Genomic DNA, 15,000 nt, shown 5'->3' on the forward strand with positions numbered 1-15,000 from the left:
TAGAGAAATAGGAAGATTATTCCAGCGCTCCAAGTCACTATAAATGTTATCCAGAAGTGGAGAAAAGTTTAAATGAATTAAATCAGTTAATTTAGGTGAGATTTTTATGCCTAAGTATTTTAAATTACCTATAGGAAATGAGTAGTGTGGGTCCTGGCTTGCAGGGTTCCATGAATTTTCTGTAATAGGTAGAAGTGTTGATTTTGTCCAGTTAATAGAATAATCTGATAACTGTGAGAATTTAGTTATTAAATTAAATACTTCCCCTAGCGAAGTAGCCGGCTTTTCTAAATAAAGTAAGATGTCATCGGCATATAGATTAATTTTATGTTCTGTTACCCCAGAGTGAATTCCTTGAATCCTTCTTTCCTGGCGTATGGCTAATGCAAGTGGCTCAATAAATATTGCAAATAATAAAGGGGATAGTGGGCATCCCTGTCTTGTGCCTCTCTGTAAAGTAAAGCTCTGAGATATAATCCCATTAGTAGTAACTGTAGCTTTTGGAGAATCATATAATATTGATACCCAGTGGATAAATGATTTCCCAAAGCCAAATTTATTTAAAACAGCAAAGAGGAAGGACCAGTTAACTTTGTCGAAAGCTTTTTCTGCATCCAATGATATAATAACTGCCTTTTTATCATGCCGCTGTGACATGCTAATAAGGTTAAAGAGTCTCCTAATATTATTAGTAGAGTGCCGATCTTTAATAAAGCCTGTTTGGTCGCTATGAATAATTGTCGAGATTACTGTTTCTAGTCTAGATGTGAAAGCCTTAGTGATAATTTTAATATCAGTATTAATTAGTGAAATCGGACGGTAACTTGATGGAAGGGTGGGGTCTTTTTCTGGCTTTAATAAAAGTTTAATTGCTGCTGTATTCATGTGTGGGCGTATGTAACCCTTAGTTTTAATTTCTGTTACTACTCTTAAGAATAGTGGAGCAAGCATTAACCAGAAGTGCTTAAAAAATATAGCCGGATAACCATCCGGGCCAGGTGCTTTGCCATTAGGCATACTATCTAGAGCACTGTACAACTCGTTTATAGTAAGTGGCGCATCTAACATGTCTTTATATTCAGTAGTTAACTGAGGTATGTTTAAGCTACTGAGGAATGCCTCAATATGCTCAGGGTTAGGCTTGTTAGTTTCTAAGTATAGGTTACGATAATAGTTATAAAAAATGTGATTAATTTCTTCTGGTGATTGTGTGCATTCACCAGTTGTCCCTTTAATCGCCGTTATAAGAGACTTTTCCCGATTGCGTTGAAGTTGGTTTGCAAGAAATTTGCCTGATTTGTTATTATATTCAAAGTTGTTATATCTCAATTGTTGTATTATAAATTCTGTCTTTTTAGTTAGCATATCGTCTAACTGTATTTTTGTATTTTGTAAGTCAGTCCATATTTGGTTATTTGGGTTTATTGCGTACTCATCCGTCAGTTGTTTAATTTTATCTTCCAAGTCTTTTTCTGATTTTTGATCCTGTTTCTTTTTATAAGATGAATATGATATAATTTTACCTCTAATTACTGCTTTCCCAGTTTCCCAGAAAAGAGATGGCGATAGGTCTGGAGAGTCATTTATTTCCAAAAAGTCTGCCCATTCTTTTCTTATAATTTTGTCAAACTCTGAGTCGTTTAGCAGTGAGATGTTAAACCGCCATGTCGGTGGTGGTTTAAAGGTATAATCAACTTGTAGGGAAAGGGAGACTGGTGCATGGTCGCTAATAATAATAGGATGTATTTTTGTAACAGTTTTATCAGCAATACAATGAACAAATATTCTAAATGTGATACGCAAACATTCATTAAATACTTTACTTTTAATGCATGAAATTATGACTATGATCAAAATAGTGCAATTAATCTGGGTTAATTCATGATTAATGCGATATTTTTTTGTGATTAATTTATCAATTAACGCTTTAACTTTGACAGCACTAATTATATATATATATATATATATATACATACTGTATATATATGCAGTGCTCCTCAAACATTTGTGAACCCTGCAGGCATGGTCAGATTTTTTTTAAATAAAATATTAAAAGGACCTTATTAAATGTTTAGTCATACCCCAATCTACAATGCTGACATTGAAAATAATGGACTTGAACAAAAAGAATGATAATATTGTCATTCATTCTTGAACAAAAGTTGTTGATTTAAGAAAAACTAAGATTTCATGGGTGCAAAAGTATGTGAACCTCTCACTTAATCAGACATTGCACCTCCTTTTGAAATGAGGACTTCATCCAAACACTTTCTTTAGTGATTTATCAGTCTTTCACATCTACTTTGGGGGAAATTTTGCCACTACTCCTTGAAAATGCAGTTGAGTAAGGTTGGTTGGGTGTCTAGCATAAACTGCCCGCTTCAGGTCCCGCCGCAGTATTTTGAAATAATTTAAGTCAGGATTTTGACTGGACACATCCAGAACATGAATCTTGTTGTTCTTCAGCCATTCCTTGTTTGCATTGCTGGAATGCTTTGGATTATTGTCATGTTGCATGATCCATCTTCTACCAGGCTGTAACTTCACAAAGAAGGGCTTCAGGTTATGTTCTAGGATTTCCCAATATTCCTCTGAATTTATGATTCCCTGGATTATGTGGAGTTGTCCAAGTTCTGAGGATGAAAAGCCAGCCCAGAATTGAACATTTTCACCCCCATGCTTCATTCTAGGGTGAAGGTTATTTTGCTGGTATGCAGTGTTGAGTTTTCACCAAACATGACTGTTTTAGTTGTGACCAAACAGTTCAATTTTGGACTCATCTGTCCACAGAAGGGACTTTCAAAACGCTTCAGTGTTGTCTAGGTACTGGCTGGCAAAGTTGAGATGGGCAGCTTTGATCTTTTTTGTGAGCAGAGGCTTCTACCTAGCAAGCCTTCCATAAAAACCTTGTTGATTGACTTTTCTTCCGATTGTTGAAGCATGCACGTGTCCCAGATGCAGCAAAAGAGGTCTGCAAATCCCTTGATGTGATGTTCGAGTTGGCTTTTTACCTGAATTAATTATCATTTGCCTTGTGGGTCTTGCTGATATTTTAGAAGGTCATCCACTTCTAGGCTGGATTGTAGTAATTTTCACTGTTCTCTAGTTGCAGGTGATCTGCTTCACAGTGGAATGATGAAGCTCATTTTTTTTAGATGACTTTATAGCCTGAGGTCCCCTGAGCTTTCTCTTCCTCAGCATGACTGACCTGAATGGGTTCGCATGGGTAAGACTAAAGGGACGTGGTTTTTCAGTCAGTGATGAAAAATTTATTCGCTAAACCTCTCTCATTTCATTGGTCCATTACTGTGGTTAGTTTAGCTACTTGACTGCTTGTTTTAAGCAATGCAGCTCAGGGTTCACTCACTTTTACACCCACAGGAATTGACCAAAAACTCTTTTTAATTTAGTTTTGACTACACAAATGGTTTATAAAAAAAAGAACAATGCATTGAAATGCTAAACCTACACCTCTTATTTCATATAAAAATGTTAATGGTTCAGATTGAACAACAAGATCAGGTTGAAACAATTGGAAAATCCAAATTGCTCAAGAGGTTCAAAAACTTTTGAGCAGCACTGAATTACCCCCTGGGCTCGCTCGAAAGTTGACAGGACGCGAACCTTAATGGCTTGGCAGCGTCCCCTGGCTTTGACACGATGAGGAACACAAACTATTTTTTAACTAAAGTGTGTAAAAGAAGGATAATCAGACGCTTTACGAGCGGTAAGTCAGCCAGGTTCGTGGAGGGAGGACGAGCACAAAAGGTAGAACATCAACAGGTACGTGGTCATGAACTGTTTTGGAACCCGTTTAGTTGAGTAAACATAGTTCACCATATAAACTCAGCACTGATTTACGTAACATAATTGTCATATGAATGGTATTACAGTTGCAATGAAGTAGTCATGACAAAACGTTATTGTTACTATATGTATAATACTAAAATTGCATAAGGAAAATATAGGGGTAACTACCTGTATACAGACACAAAAATAAATAAATAAAAATGTCACTGTACCACCATCATAATACAATAACACAGTGGAGCTGAGTGTTCTTAAAAATGAGGTAGAGTATTTATTCCTAAAATAAACTAGTATTTATTATTGTAGTCCACTGCAAAAAACATTAACACTGTTTGAATTTAGGAAAATAAAAGTGTTAAGATTACATTCAAATGTATTGAAAAATATTGAATAAAAATCATACTCAAACAAGTGTTTAAATAACAACATTGCCTAAACATTAAAGAACCTTAAAATGAGGCTGGTATTGGCACAGATACCTGGTACTCGCCCATCAATACTTACAAGTTGTCAAGAAGGCAAAGTTTGGAGGACCCAGTCGCAGGGAAGCAGGGCAAGGAGGCAAAGGTGACGTACAAAAAATGACTTAATTACTACAAAACAAAAGCTAACTCCAAATGGCAAAATAAGACAAAACGTGGAGAGGACAAAGAGGCAAAAACTGGTAGCATGACGGGAGGGAAATGACAATGAACCGAAACAGAGAGGGGAGACAGGAGACTGAATACACACACTCTAATGACAAGTGTGCGCAAGTGTGAAACCCCGTATCGGCGCGTGTATCGCTTTAATAAAAAATCACGTGACCGAAACAGGAAGGGTGTCGTTTGGATGTGCCGCGCCAAATTGTATTATTATTATTACAATATTATTATATTGTAGGTAGACAAACTGTATCAACATGTTGCGTGTTTGTTGGATGGAGATTAAACTGTTTGCTGTTGCTGTAAATTTACCTGTACCTGTGCCAGTTGGATTTTTGTTTGCTTCCACTCATGGATCGTTCTAGAAATTTTTCACAAGTCTGGAATCATTTTGATCAAAGAAAGTATCCACACCTTTATCAACTGGCACTTAAATATTTATGCACGCCAGCTTTCTCTGTTCCCTGTGAACGAGTGTTCTCTAAGGCAGGGGAACTGGTGTCCAAGAAACTTTTGTTTTTCAATAAAAATGTATGACAGAATCAGTTTTTAGTGTGTTATTACATATGGTTTAAAACTTTTAACAAAATCCCATAAAGAAGTTAAACATTTGAACTTTTATTATTTATTTTATTTTATTTATTATATTAATATTATTTTATTACATACAAATTTGCTATATTTTACAAGCCAACTCATATGAGCATCTAATAAACAACTTAACTCAGCAAGCAAATGGACCAACTGAAATTATACAAAGATGGGATCATATTTTAAGTAAAAGACTAGCAAGTGAATAAATAAAATTTATTACATTTATTTTATAAATATAAATTCATAAGCTAATATTAAGGTTTACAGCATGCACGTTTTACCATCTTATTTTCATTTTGTTTATCTGCAATTTTTGCGATTTTAGATCTACAGCAGAGGTCACTATTGAATGACCAACACAGTGTCAATACAGTTTGTGTAATGTGTCAATACACTCCTTGAGGTATCATCGTCCAATCACAAAATTCTGTCACTAAGGCAAAGTTTGGTGGAGGACCCAGTTGCAGGGAAGCAGAACAAGGAGGCAAAGGTGATGTACAAAAAATGACTTTAATTACTACAAAACAAAAGCGAACTCCAAATGGCAAGAGAAAACAAAACGTGGGGAGGACAACAAGGCAAAAACTGGTAGCATGACGGGAGGGAAATGACAATGAACAGACACAGCGGAGACAGGAGACTAAATGCACACACTCTAATGACACAACAAAACACACTTGGGGCAAGACACAAGTGGCTGAGGGCACTGATTGGTTGACACGAGGAAGGGCAGGATTACACTTAACAAGACCAAGGGAGACACCCAAGGAAAAACAGAACCCAAACATGACAGTACCCCTACCTAAAGGGACGGCTCCCAGACGTCCCTAAAATTTGGCAGATGCATGTTAAAATAGCATTTTAAAAGACTGATACCTGTACTTACTAATTTGGTCTGTAACATGTCGGAGCATTACATATGCAAAAATGTTGATCACTGTTTTCCTAAAAGAAAAGCAGATGTTTGCAAATGTGCAAATTATGAGATTTAGATAATTTTAAATTGAACAAGATATTCAATGGAGTATCAAAATAATTATAAATGAATTTGGCATTTGACTAGTGAAGGAATTATTACCTACTATATTAAGTGTAATCTTTGCGTGTCCAAATAATTGTATTCAGGATCTGATGAAGAAGTTTTCTTGCAAGAATTTATTTAGAAGCCTCTAAAGACACCGTTAGGACATCCACGTCTGAATGCGACGTAGACCCCCCAAGAGTGTGACAATTTACAGAACATCCACTCATTTATAACCAAAGGATAAAAGGATCCTCCTCCCGGCTCTTGATTGAACAAAGGACAGACATGTCATCTCCTAGATTGAACAAAGGTGTAAGGTTGATGGTAAACAGACATCTTTATACAGTTCCCCTTCTTGATTGGGGGAACAGAAGTAATCAAAATCTGACCCCAGACCTTCAGTCTCTAATGACAAGAGACTCTGACAACATCATGCAGTTTCCCCCTCCAACAGCATTGAGGGTACGAAGATCAAATAAAGTCCACCAAATCACCATCCCACTGTATTCTTTTAAACACTCATGATTATATCACATTGATATGCCTATAAGTAAATTCAAAAACAGTAAAACATCAAATTGAAAATGTTAAATGTCTTCACTAGTTGTCACGTAATCAAATAATCGTTGCACCAAATCGAAACGAATCGAACCGAATCGCAATTCTACTGAATCAAACCGAACCGAATCGTTCCATTTTAAAATTTAACTGTCCTTTTATCGGATTGGACATGTATGTATGCATGCATGCATGTATGCAAGACTCATGATTCAGGGCTGGACAAAAATGATGGTCCTTCTAGAAAATTTGAAAATAATTTGAGGGACATGTTCAACCAAGGTGTGTCCTCAAAGAAGCATCACAGGTGTCTGCATACATGTAATCAGTCGACCTATTAAAAGGGTGACAAGAGACAAGAGGTGCTGCTTCGTGACATGTGTACCACACTAAACATGGAGCAGATTATTACAGTAGTTGTATATATAGAAATAACTAAAAAGTTAATATGACTTACGTTCTCATTTTTTGGTGTCTACCCTTCTCTGCTCCACTAAGATAAATCAGCTTCATTTTCCTGGTGCAAAGACGTTTGTTTTGATAACTGCTTCCCCAACAATTCATTTGCTGTCTGAAGATGGAATAGTACATTACATGAGAAAAGAGGGGCGCCAGTCGAATCAAACATGCTAGATTAAGCATTTTAATTTGGAATTAAGTCCCAAATGATAATTGCTTTAAAACAGCGAAAACTTTATTATCACTTTTTTCCACTAACCTTTTTCGGGTGGTTGCCCAGTGGTTAGTCTGGAATACAGAAATATATATACTGTATAATATACACAGCTGACTGTGTGCCCAGCCCGCTGTGAACATGTGACTAACTCCTATATAATTAGTTGTATGACAGCCTTTTTCAGCTTGCCGTGACACAGGCCTACCAAGGCTGAAACGCGTTAGCAATTTGTTAATTAACCGGCCATGTGACAATAAAGGCCTTTTACTTCGAACATCTTTGAGTGCCTCAGTTTTTTCTCTCTTTTTTGTAATTTTTTTTTTTGAACGTTTTTAAGGGTTATACCGTACCACAGTCTAAACTTCAAAGTATGATGATGCAGTGCAAAAATAAAACAATGCAAAAATAATAATATTACAATAATAAACACACTTCACGGACAGTTTCAAAGAATGAATGCCTTTGTATTGCAGACAATTTGACACGTATTGTGCAGGTGTACCGAACGTGGGTGCTGAGCGTATATTAACCACGTTCAATCGTATGCGACAGCTTTGGGAGGCTGTGCTGGATTCTCTTAATGAATGAAATGGAATTCTATCAGCATTTCCATCACATGCCGAGGATGCTCTGTGCTGCGCTGACAGCGTTATGATTGCCAATCAGCATGCTTTCACCATGGAATTTAAGACCACATCAACAGATTGTGTGGCTTCTTTTTATAGTCATATGGTCATAATGATATTTTTCAGAATTCTAAACTATGTAGACATGCTGCTGATTATTTGGTTGATTTGGAATGGTTTGTGTGGTTTCACCTGATTTTACTGTTGAAATAAATAAAATAAACCTAGACAAGTCCATAATACATGGCTATATCCAATTTTGTACGCTAAACAGCAACAAGACTCATGTCACCTTTAATTTATCATCAAGTGTTATATCTACGTACGTAGGGATAGGCATTTGACTATTTTGTCTGTCCGTGATGCCTCCTCCCCAGCACACTATGGCATCAAACAATGTCAAGGCAACACCAGTGCCATAAGAGGTCCTGAGCAAGACTTGGGGCTATAACAAAGCACTTCAGTGGCCTCAACAATGGGAGGCAACTCCGGCGCTGCTTGCACAGAGAATTTGTCTTCTGTCCAGTCCGGTTTGTTGTTTAGATTAACTTAAATTAGTCCACTGTCTCAATGTCCGAGCTCTGGATGTTCACTGGTTTGTGTAGGAAAGGTTCCCTATGGAAATCGATCAACTCTTTACGTTGATTTGGAGCAGCTGGTTATACTCACACCAGTCCTAAAATCCTCGCAACAGCAAATCACCCACATGGTTTGTTTAACAGGAATAATACAGTCATGAAATTAAAATTTCCATTTTATATTTTCAGTTGTATAACATTAGCATATAAATAAATAAAGGGCAATGTTAACTTTTTTAAAACTACTGAACACAGAAAATTTAATTTCGAATTGCTACTGCCACCAACTGCATTTTCCCTTCTTCACGTACACAACATGCAGATGAGGTCAAATCCGCAGAGAGAAGGTGGGAAATTCAAACCAGAATCCAGTCTGAAAACTATTGGCCAGAAGCTTGCAGGAGTTCCCATTGTGAACAGCTAAGGTGTTAATCTACAAATGTAGATCACAGGTGTCAAACTCAAGGACCTGCCACATAATTTTTGTGGCCCACAAAAGCAAATCATGTGTGTCAATTTAAATGAACCTTGCTAAAATCTTGACATTTTCAAATTGTTGTGATTTTTTAAGAATTGTTTATTTTAAATTAAAAAAATAAAAATAAACAGTAACTTTAACAGTAATTGAACAAACTATTATTCTTGGCTTGTGATTTCAAAACTATTTGTCAATTTGTTGTGTAAATGTAATGAATGATACAATGTGTGTGTATCAAAACTACATATTTCACAGTCCTATCGGCCCTTTGACAGAAGCCGTTTCTTAGCATCTCAAGCAAGCCTGGCAGCTGCGTGTGTATTTCCGGTGGGTTGCGCCGCACACGCACACGCACACGCACACGCACACGCACACGCGCACACACATGCTCTTTTATACTCCAATCAAGTTGCCAATGGACCTCATTAGTGGTAACTGGTCTCCCAGCTGTTTTTTTGTGTAATCGTGTAAGTGCAATTGACTTTTCCAGCCTCTTATTGCTAACTGTCCCAACATGTTTTTAGATTTGTTGGCACCATGAAATTAACAATCAACATATTTTTCTCTTAAAATTATACGTTTTCTCAGTTTAATTTTTTGACCTGTCATCTATGTTATATTCTGAACAAAATATTGAAATTTGGCACTTCCATATACTGTAATTGCAGTTTTTATTCACAATTTGTATAGTGTCCCAACTTTTTGGGAATTGGGTTTGTAAATTGTCTGGCGTTGTGTCCTGAAAATACACATTGTGAGCTGACACGAGTGCCAGTTAACTATTTTGCACAACCCTCGGTAAACTATTTGAACTATATATATATTTTGAAACAGCCATTGTACATAGATAAATTCTAGCAGTAAATGATGAGGACTGGTTAGAGGAGGGATTCTAACATCTTGTTATGCTTCAGTCATTGATTTATTTTAAGATAACTTTACACTAGTGTTAGTAGCCAACATGGTAGTTTGAGGCAACATGCCTCACTCATTCCGGGGTTTGTTGTCATATATGCAAAGAATGGGCCAATTGAAAAATGCACCTCTGGTAACTTGGTTTATGTAGGGCTGAATTAATTGCCTTTCGGATGATGAGTCTGACGAGTGAGGAGATTAGTTTTCCAGGTTGTGTTTCATTGTTTAAAAATTGATTTTACAGTTGTTGGAACTACACTATGTCCACATTTCAGGATTTTAAGGTTCATGATGAACCAGACATCCATCCATCCATCCATCCATCCATCCATCCATCCATCCATCCATCCATCCATCCATCTATCCATTCATTAACCGAAATGCTTTCTTTTTTTAAATTCAATTTAATCTCGAATTCTCACTTGAAGTTGGGCAAAATAGGCATTTGATATTGGGAGCTATGACCTACATGCCAGCAGCTCCCAAAGGCTTTAATCCAGTGCATGTTTCATAATATTTTAACGTTTGTTCAATGAAAAATTTTCAAGATCAATAAAAATAATAATTTTTGGCTGACTTCAATGTTCACTTTCAAGTAAAGTAACAGGAGAACAAAAATAATTTTGTTCTTGTTTTATTGGTTACCCCATATAGTGAGACAATTTACCCGATGGTGGGGTAACATGTCACACACTCCATTCGATTGCTAATAACTCACAAAATATGAAAATGACATGAATTAAAAAAATACACCCAAGTAAAAGTATTACAGGAGCTGTTAATTAATTTTGCTGAACGTGGTGACCTCATGCCTACTTCCGTATGTTAAAGTCGACTACTGGTACTTTGTTTTCACTGACCCATTGTCCAAAGCTTTTTGGAGTGATATATATAGTCCCCCCTGGCATGTTGTGTATTTTTGTAGCTGTTTTATGCTATGATCGCTAATTTGTTCTTTCATTAATTTGGAATAACAGCTATTGTTATAAAATGTATGTCAAATAAAGGAAAAAAAGATTACTTTGTTTTTTCCATATCCTACTTTAATCTGTTGTACTGTATAAAACCACATTAACTTTACTGTTTCTATTTGTACCCCGTCGAGCGAGAGAGAGAGAGAGAGAGAGAGAGAGAGAGAGAGAGAGAGAGAGAGAGAGAGAGAGAGAGAGAGAGAGAGAGAGAGAGAGAGACAAATGACGTCACACTACCCTTCTGGAAGTAGTGAATGATTGGCCGCACCCCTACGCACGAGGCAGGACGGAAACTGCCAGTTGACGTCTAAACCGAGAGAGAACAGATGACAAGAGTAGAGGTGGCTGACTGAGTTCTAAGCTACACGCCTGGAAGTCGTGCTCGTCGAACATACAGTCTCCCTTTTAGCCCGTTCAAAAATGGCTTATCACAGTCCTTACAGAGCTCCTCCGCATATAAACAACCCTCCGGATCAGAGTTTTCTGTGGAATATCTTCCAGAGGTGAGTACGGAAGAGGCCAGATTGTCATGACTCCGCCGTTTGCACTTGACACTACAGCTCGCCTTGTCTTTTTGATTTTGAGCTACTACGACATTAGACGCGATTCATTTGGCCCTTTGGGTCTTCCTGGAAGTACGCTACTACGGCACGGTACGTGGAACACATTCACGTCACTCCAAAGGTCATTTCCCTACAGTTTAGTGACGTCACAGAGCTGTATTGTATTAGGACCACCTGATTAAATGAGTTAACAGGGCTGTTATTAATTCGTAATATAGAAAAGATTTAGTTCACAGTGAGTGTTTAATTTACAGCAGTTATAGCTAAAATAAATAAATAACGCGTAATAATAAAGTGTAAATATGGCACAAGATATTCATCGCCTATAGTTTGTGTTAAGTTGCAAGCAGACGTTGCTTTACTCCATAGTCTTATGTAATACTGCAGATGCACTGCTTTGTTTCATTGGAATGCTGCAGGCTTTGCAAGGCACACAAATTATTTATGTGTGGTGCAAACACCCTTCAGAATAGCAGGCTGGTTTAAACCTTGATTTTTTTGCTCTCTATGTCTCTCTGTGTGCATGCATATGGAGTCATGGAAAGTCACACAGTGCGACTTTCACGACAAAGCACAGTCATCCTCACATGAGTGAGCCTCTTCATCCACTGCCTCTCACGGCTGAGGATATCTGGAATTCCCTCAGTCACGTGATCAGAGTAAATAGAGCTTAGTTGAGTTGGGAGGCCTCTATCACACACACAAAATGAGTCACCATGCGGGTGTTTGACTTTTTGGAAAAAATCAATTATTATCACATATTGAGTTTTGTTATCTGGAGACATTGCACTAATATTTCAAGCATTTGTTATGCATTTCCACAGATATGCTGCCCAATGAGTCATAAACAACCAGTCAATTTCCACACAAACACACTACTTTAGATGAGTGCCACATACAGAAAAATAACAGGATGCCAAGCTGTTTTTGATTATTATTTTATTTTTTATTTGATCAAGCCCAACAAAAATCAGTCAATGAAGCAGTTGCCTATATAATATATATATTTTTATAGTGTATGATTTTTACAAAGTTTTGGGTTTGTCGAGACCTGTAACCCACAGGAAAATATCAGCCCCTGCACTAAACAGCAGCCGAATTCCATCTACATTCAGAACCAAAACAGGAGCAATCTGTCATAAGATGCCCATTTTTAAAGCAGCTACTTGGGATAAACTATGTGATACTTTCACAGTTTGGACCTTGACACAGAGCAGGAAGTGGAGGAACAATTTTTGCTTGTGAAGAGAGAAATGTTACTTGTTTAATTGTTATATAGTCAATTTGCATCTTTGCAGATAAAAAAAAAAGGCGCTCTGTATAAAACACATTTATTAATAGCAGATGTCCTTTTTAGTATATGCTACAGACCGCTTGAAAATGGATTGCGGGCCATAGTCTGGACGAATGTGGATATTGAAGTGGAACACTTTTTTAACATTTTAATTGTCAGACTGTCAAGTGTCAACTTCTGTGCGAAACGTCCTTATTTCGGTTAATATAGTATTGAAAAAAATATACTTAAATCAAATTTAAAATCAACCCCAAAGGCTCATGTATTGAATTAATATTTTTTTTGAATTTTAGTTTTAGTTATCTAGTTAGTTTTAGTTAACTAAAATAACTTTGGTTAAGACAAAAACATTCAGCCATAGTAACGGAACTGTAAACTGAGGCCATACTGTACTGAGCAGCCAGGACAGAGACACAAAGTACTTTTCCCAACGGCGCAATAGGTTCCATTTCTGTTAATATTAGGGATGCACGATAATGCTATTTTCAACCGATACCGATAAACCAATAATTTAGGAAGTGCCGATGTCGATAACCGATAAGTAAGCTGATAATTGTTTGCAAAATGAACTTGAATACAAATATACTTTCAAGTCCTAACGTGTACAATTACATTGAAACATTGTGTAAAGAACCATGAAGCAGCATTTTATTGATATCTCTGCTTCAAAGACAACCAGTAACTCATTTTGAGTTTGCCAAAACAAAACAGTCATGTTTTAAAAATGCTGCCATGTCGCCATGATGCATCTTCTGTGAACACAAGGTCGTGCACATTATAACGTCACAAATATGCAACACCACCATAGGAGAGGGGAGGGTTTGAGGAGTTGGGCACAACTTGAGCCACAACCACAATAGATGGACCAATGTGGCATGTCTATTATTATCGACTGATTTTTTAATTATCTGGTTTATTAGTTTGATGTCAAATTGGTGGATAATTGCCGATAATTATCGGCCACTGATTTTATCGTGCATCCCTAGTTAATATGGTTATGTACCTTCATGTGGTGGTAAAAGAAGCCAAAGAAAAATGCAAAGTTGCAAACCATTGTTGAGTGTATGATTTTCAGGGCATTTACTGTAAATTTGGATGTGCCACTGTACTGAACATGATCAGTTCTATGCGTCCCTCCCATGCTTTATTTAGTTACTTTTAGGTGGTTTATTTGGAAAATAGCTGTCATACATATTCCAACTTGACTGGTTCCTGATAGGAAAAGTTGAATGAAGCATGTGGCCAGAATACTGTACCTTGCTTTTGAAATACAACTCCTTTTCCAGTGGAACTACAAGATGGCTTCAGGCAAAGAGCTTCTTAATGATGCCTTCCATTTTGTGCTCCTTGGGAAGGGGGTTAAAAATGAACATGACAAAATGGCTAGAGCTTATACGGCACAGTCACGGCTTTGACTTTGCTCGTCACTGTTTGGTCAAGGCTGGGTAACGAGCCCCAATCAAGACTTGGCATCACCTCCACAAAGCACTCCTTCATGGAAATGCTCTGAGGGTTTCTTTTCCTTTCCAAGGACACCAATGTTTGCTTTATTTGTGAAGGGGAAGGTTTTTCTTTCTAACCCCTTGTGCACAAGCAGAGTAGATTATATTGAAAAAAAGCTACTTTTGTCCCGATACCGATACTGGTATCGGCAGAGGCCTTGATACTGCATTAAAACAGTGGTATTGGTGAGTACTATTAAGTATCATGCTGACACCATTGATCCTGACGCTAAAATAGGATTTTGGATGCAGCATTTTGTGTCTTGCAAGACATTCACTGATGTGTGACATGTTCACTGCATGCCGAGCTAAGATATCCTATTGGTCCTTGAATGCTCTGAACCAATAGCAGGACAGCTTTTTCATGTTGAGAAAAAACAACAACTAAGGTATCGGTATGGTATCGGCATTGGCCGATACTGCAAAGCTGGGTATCTGAATCGGTATCGAAAAAATGGTTTTGGAACAACACTAAAAAAAAGCCACAGATTTTGTAGACATGGAGACAGAATTGTCACACCTACTAGTGGAAAGTGCCCGGCAAGTATGCACTGGGCCGAGAGGTTTCCCTAACTCCTCTCCTACCGCCTCTGCTGGAATTCAGAATGTTTTGGGTAAGCTCTATGTAGACATGTTGCTAAGGAACAACTGAGTCACATTTTGATCAGGCAGCCTTTGAGTCCCAGAAGCTGTGTTGATGTTTTAATCATGTAATGACTCAGGTGATGTTTGGTCATGAGACAGTGGCAGTTTCAACTGTACCAAAG

At 37.4% G+C, this 15,000-nt stretch overlaps 1 protein-coding gene across 2 annotated transcripts in view; it reads left to right on the forward strand.

Annotated features, from left to right (window-relative positions):
• Positions 1 to 11,126: 11,126 nt before the first annotated feature.
• The window catches only part of pdcd6 (programmed cell death 6), a 21,276-nt gene continuing 17,402 nt past the window's right edge, over positions 11,127 to 15,000 (forward strand). The window contains exon 1 of one of the 2 annotated variants that reach the window (XM_077554525.1): positions 11,127 to 11,377. In XM_077554525.1, coding sequence (XP_077410651.1) covers positions 11,295 to 11,377 — 83 coding nt within the window. In that variant the 5' untranslated portion in view covers positions 11,127 to 11,294. The remainder of the gene's footprint in view (positions 11,378 to 15,000) is intronic. The other variant, XM_077554526.1, reaches the window with a different exon arrangement.

This window comes from Vanacampus margaritifer, chromosome 20 (assembly GCF_051991255.1).
Source record: "Vanacampus margaritifer isolate UIUO_Vmar chromosome 20, RoL_Vmar_1.0, whole genome shotgun sequence".
In the NCBI taxonomy this organism is placed as follows: domain Eukaryota; kingdom Metazoa; phylum Chordata; class Actinopteri; order Syngnathiformes; family Syngnathidae; genus Vanacampus; species Vanacampus margaritifer.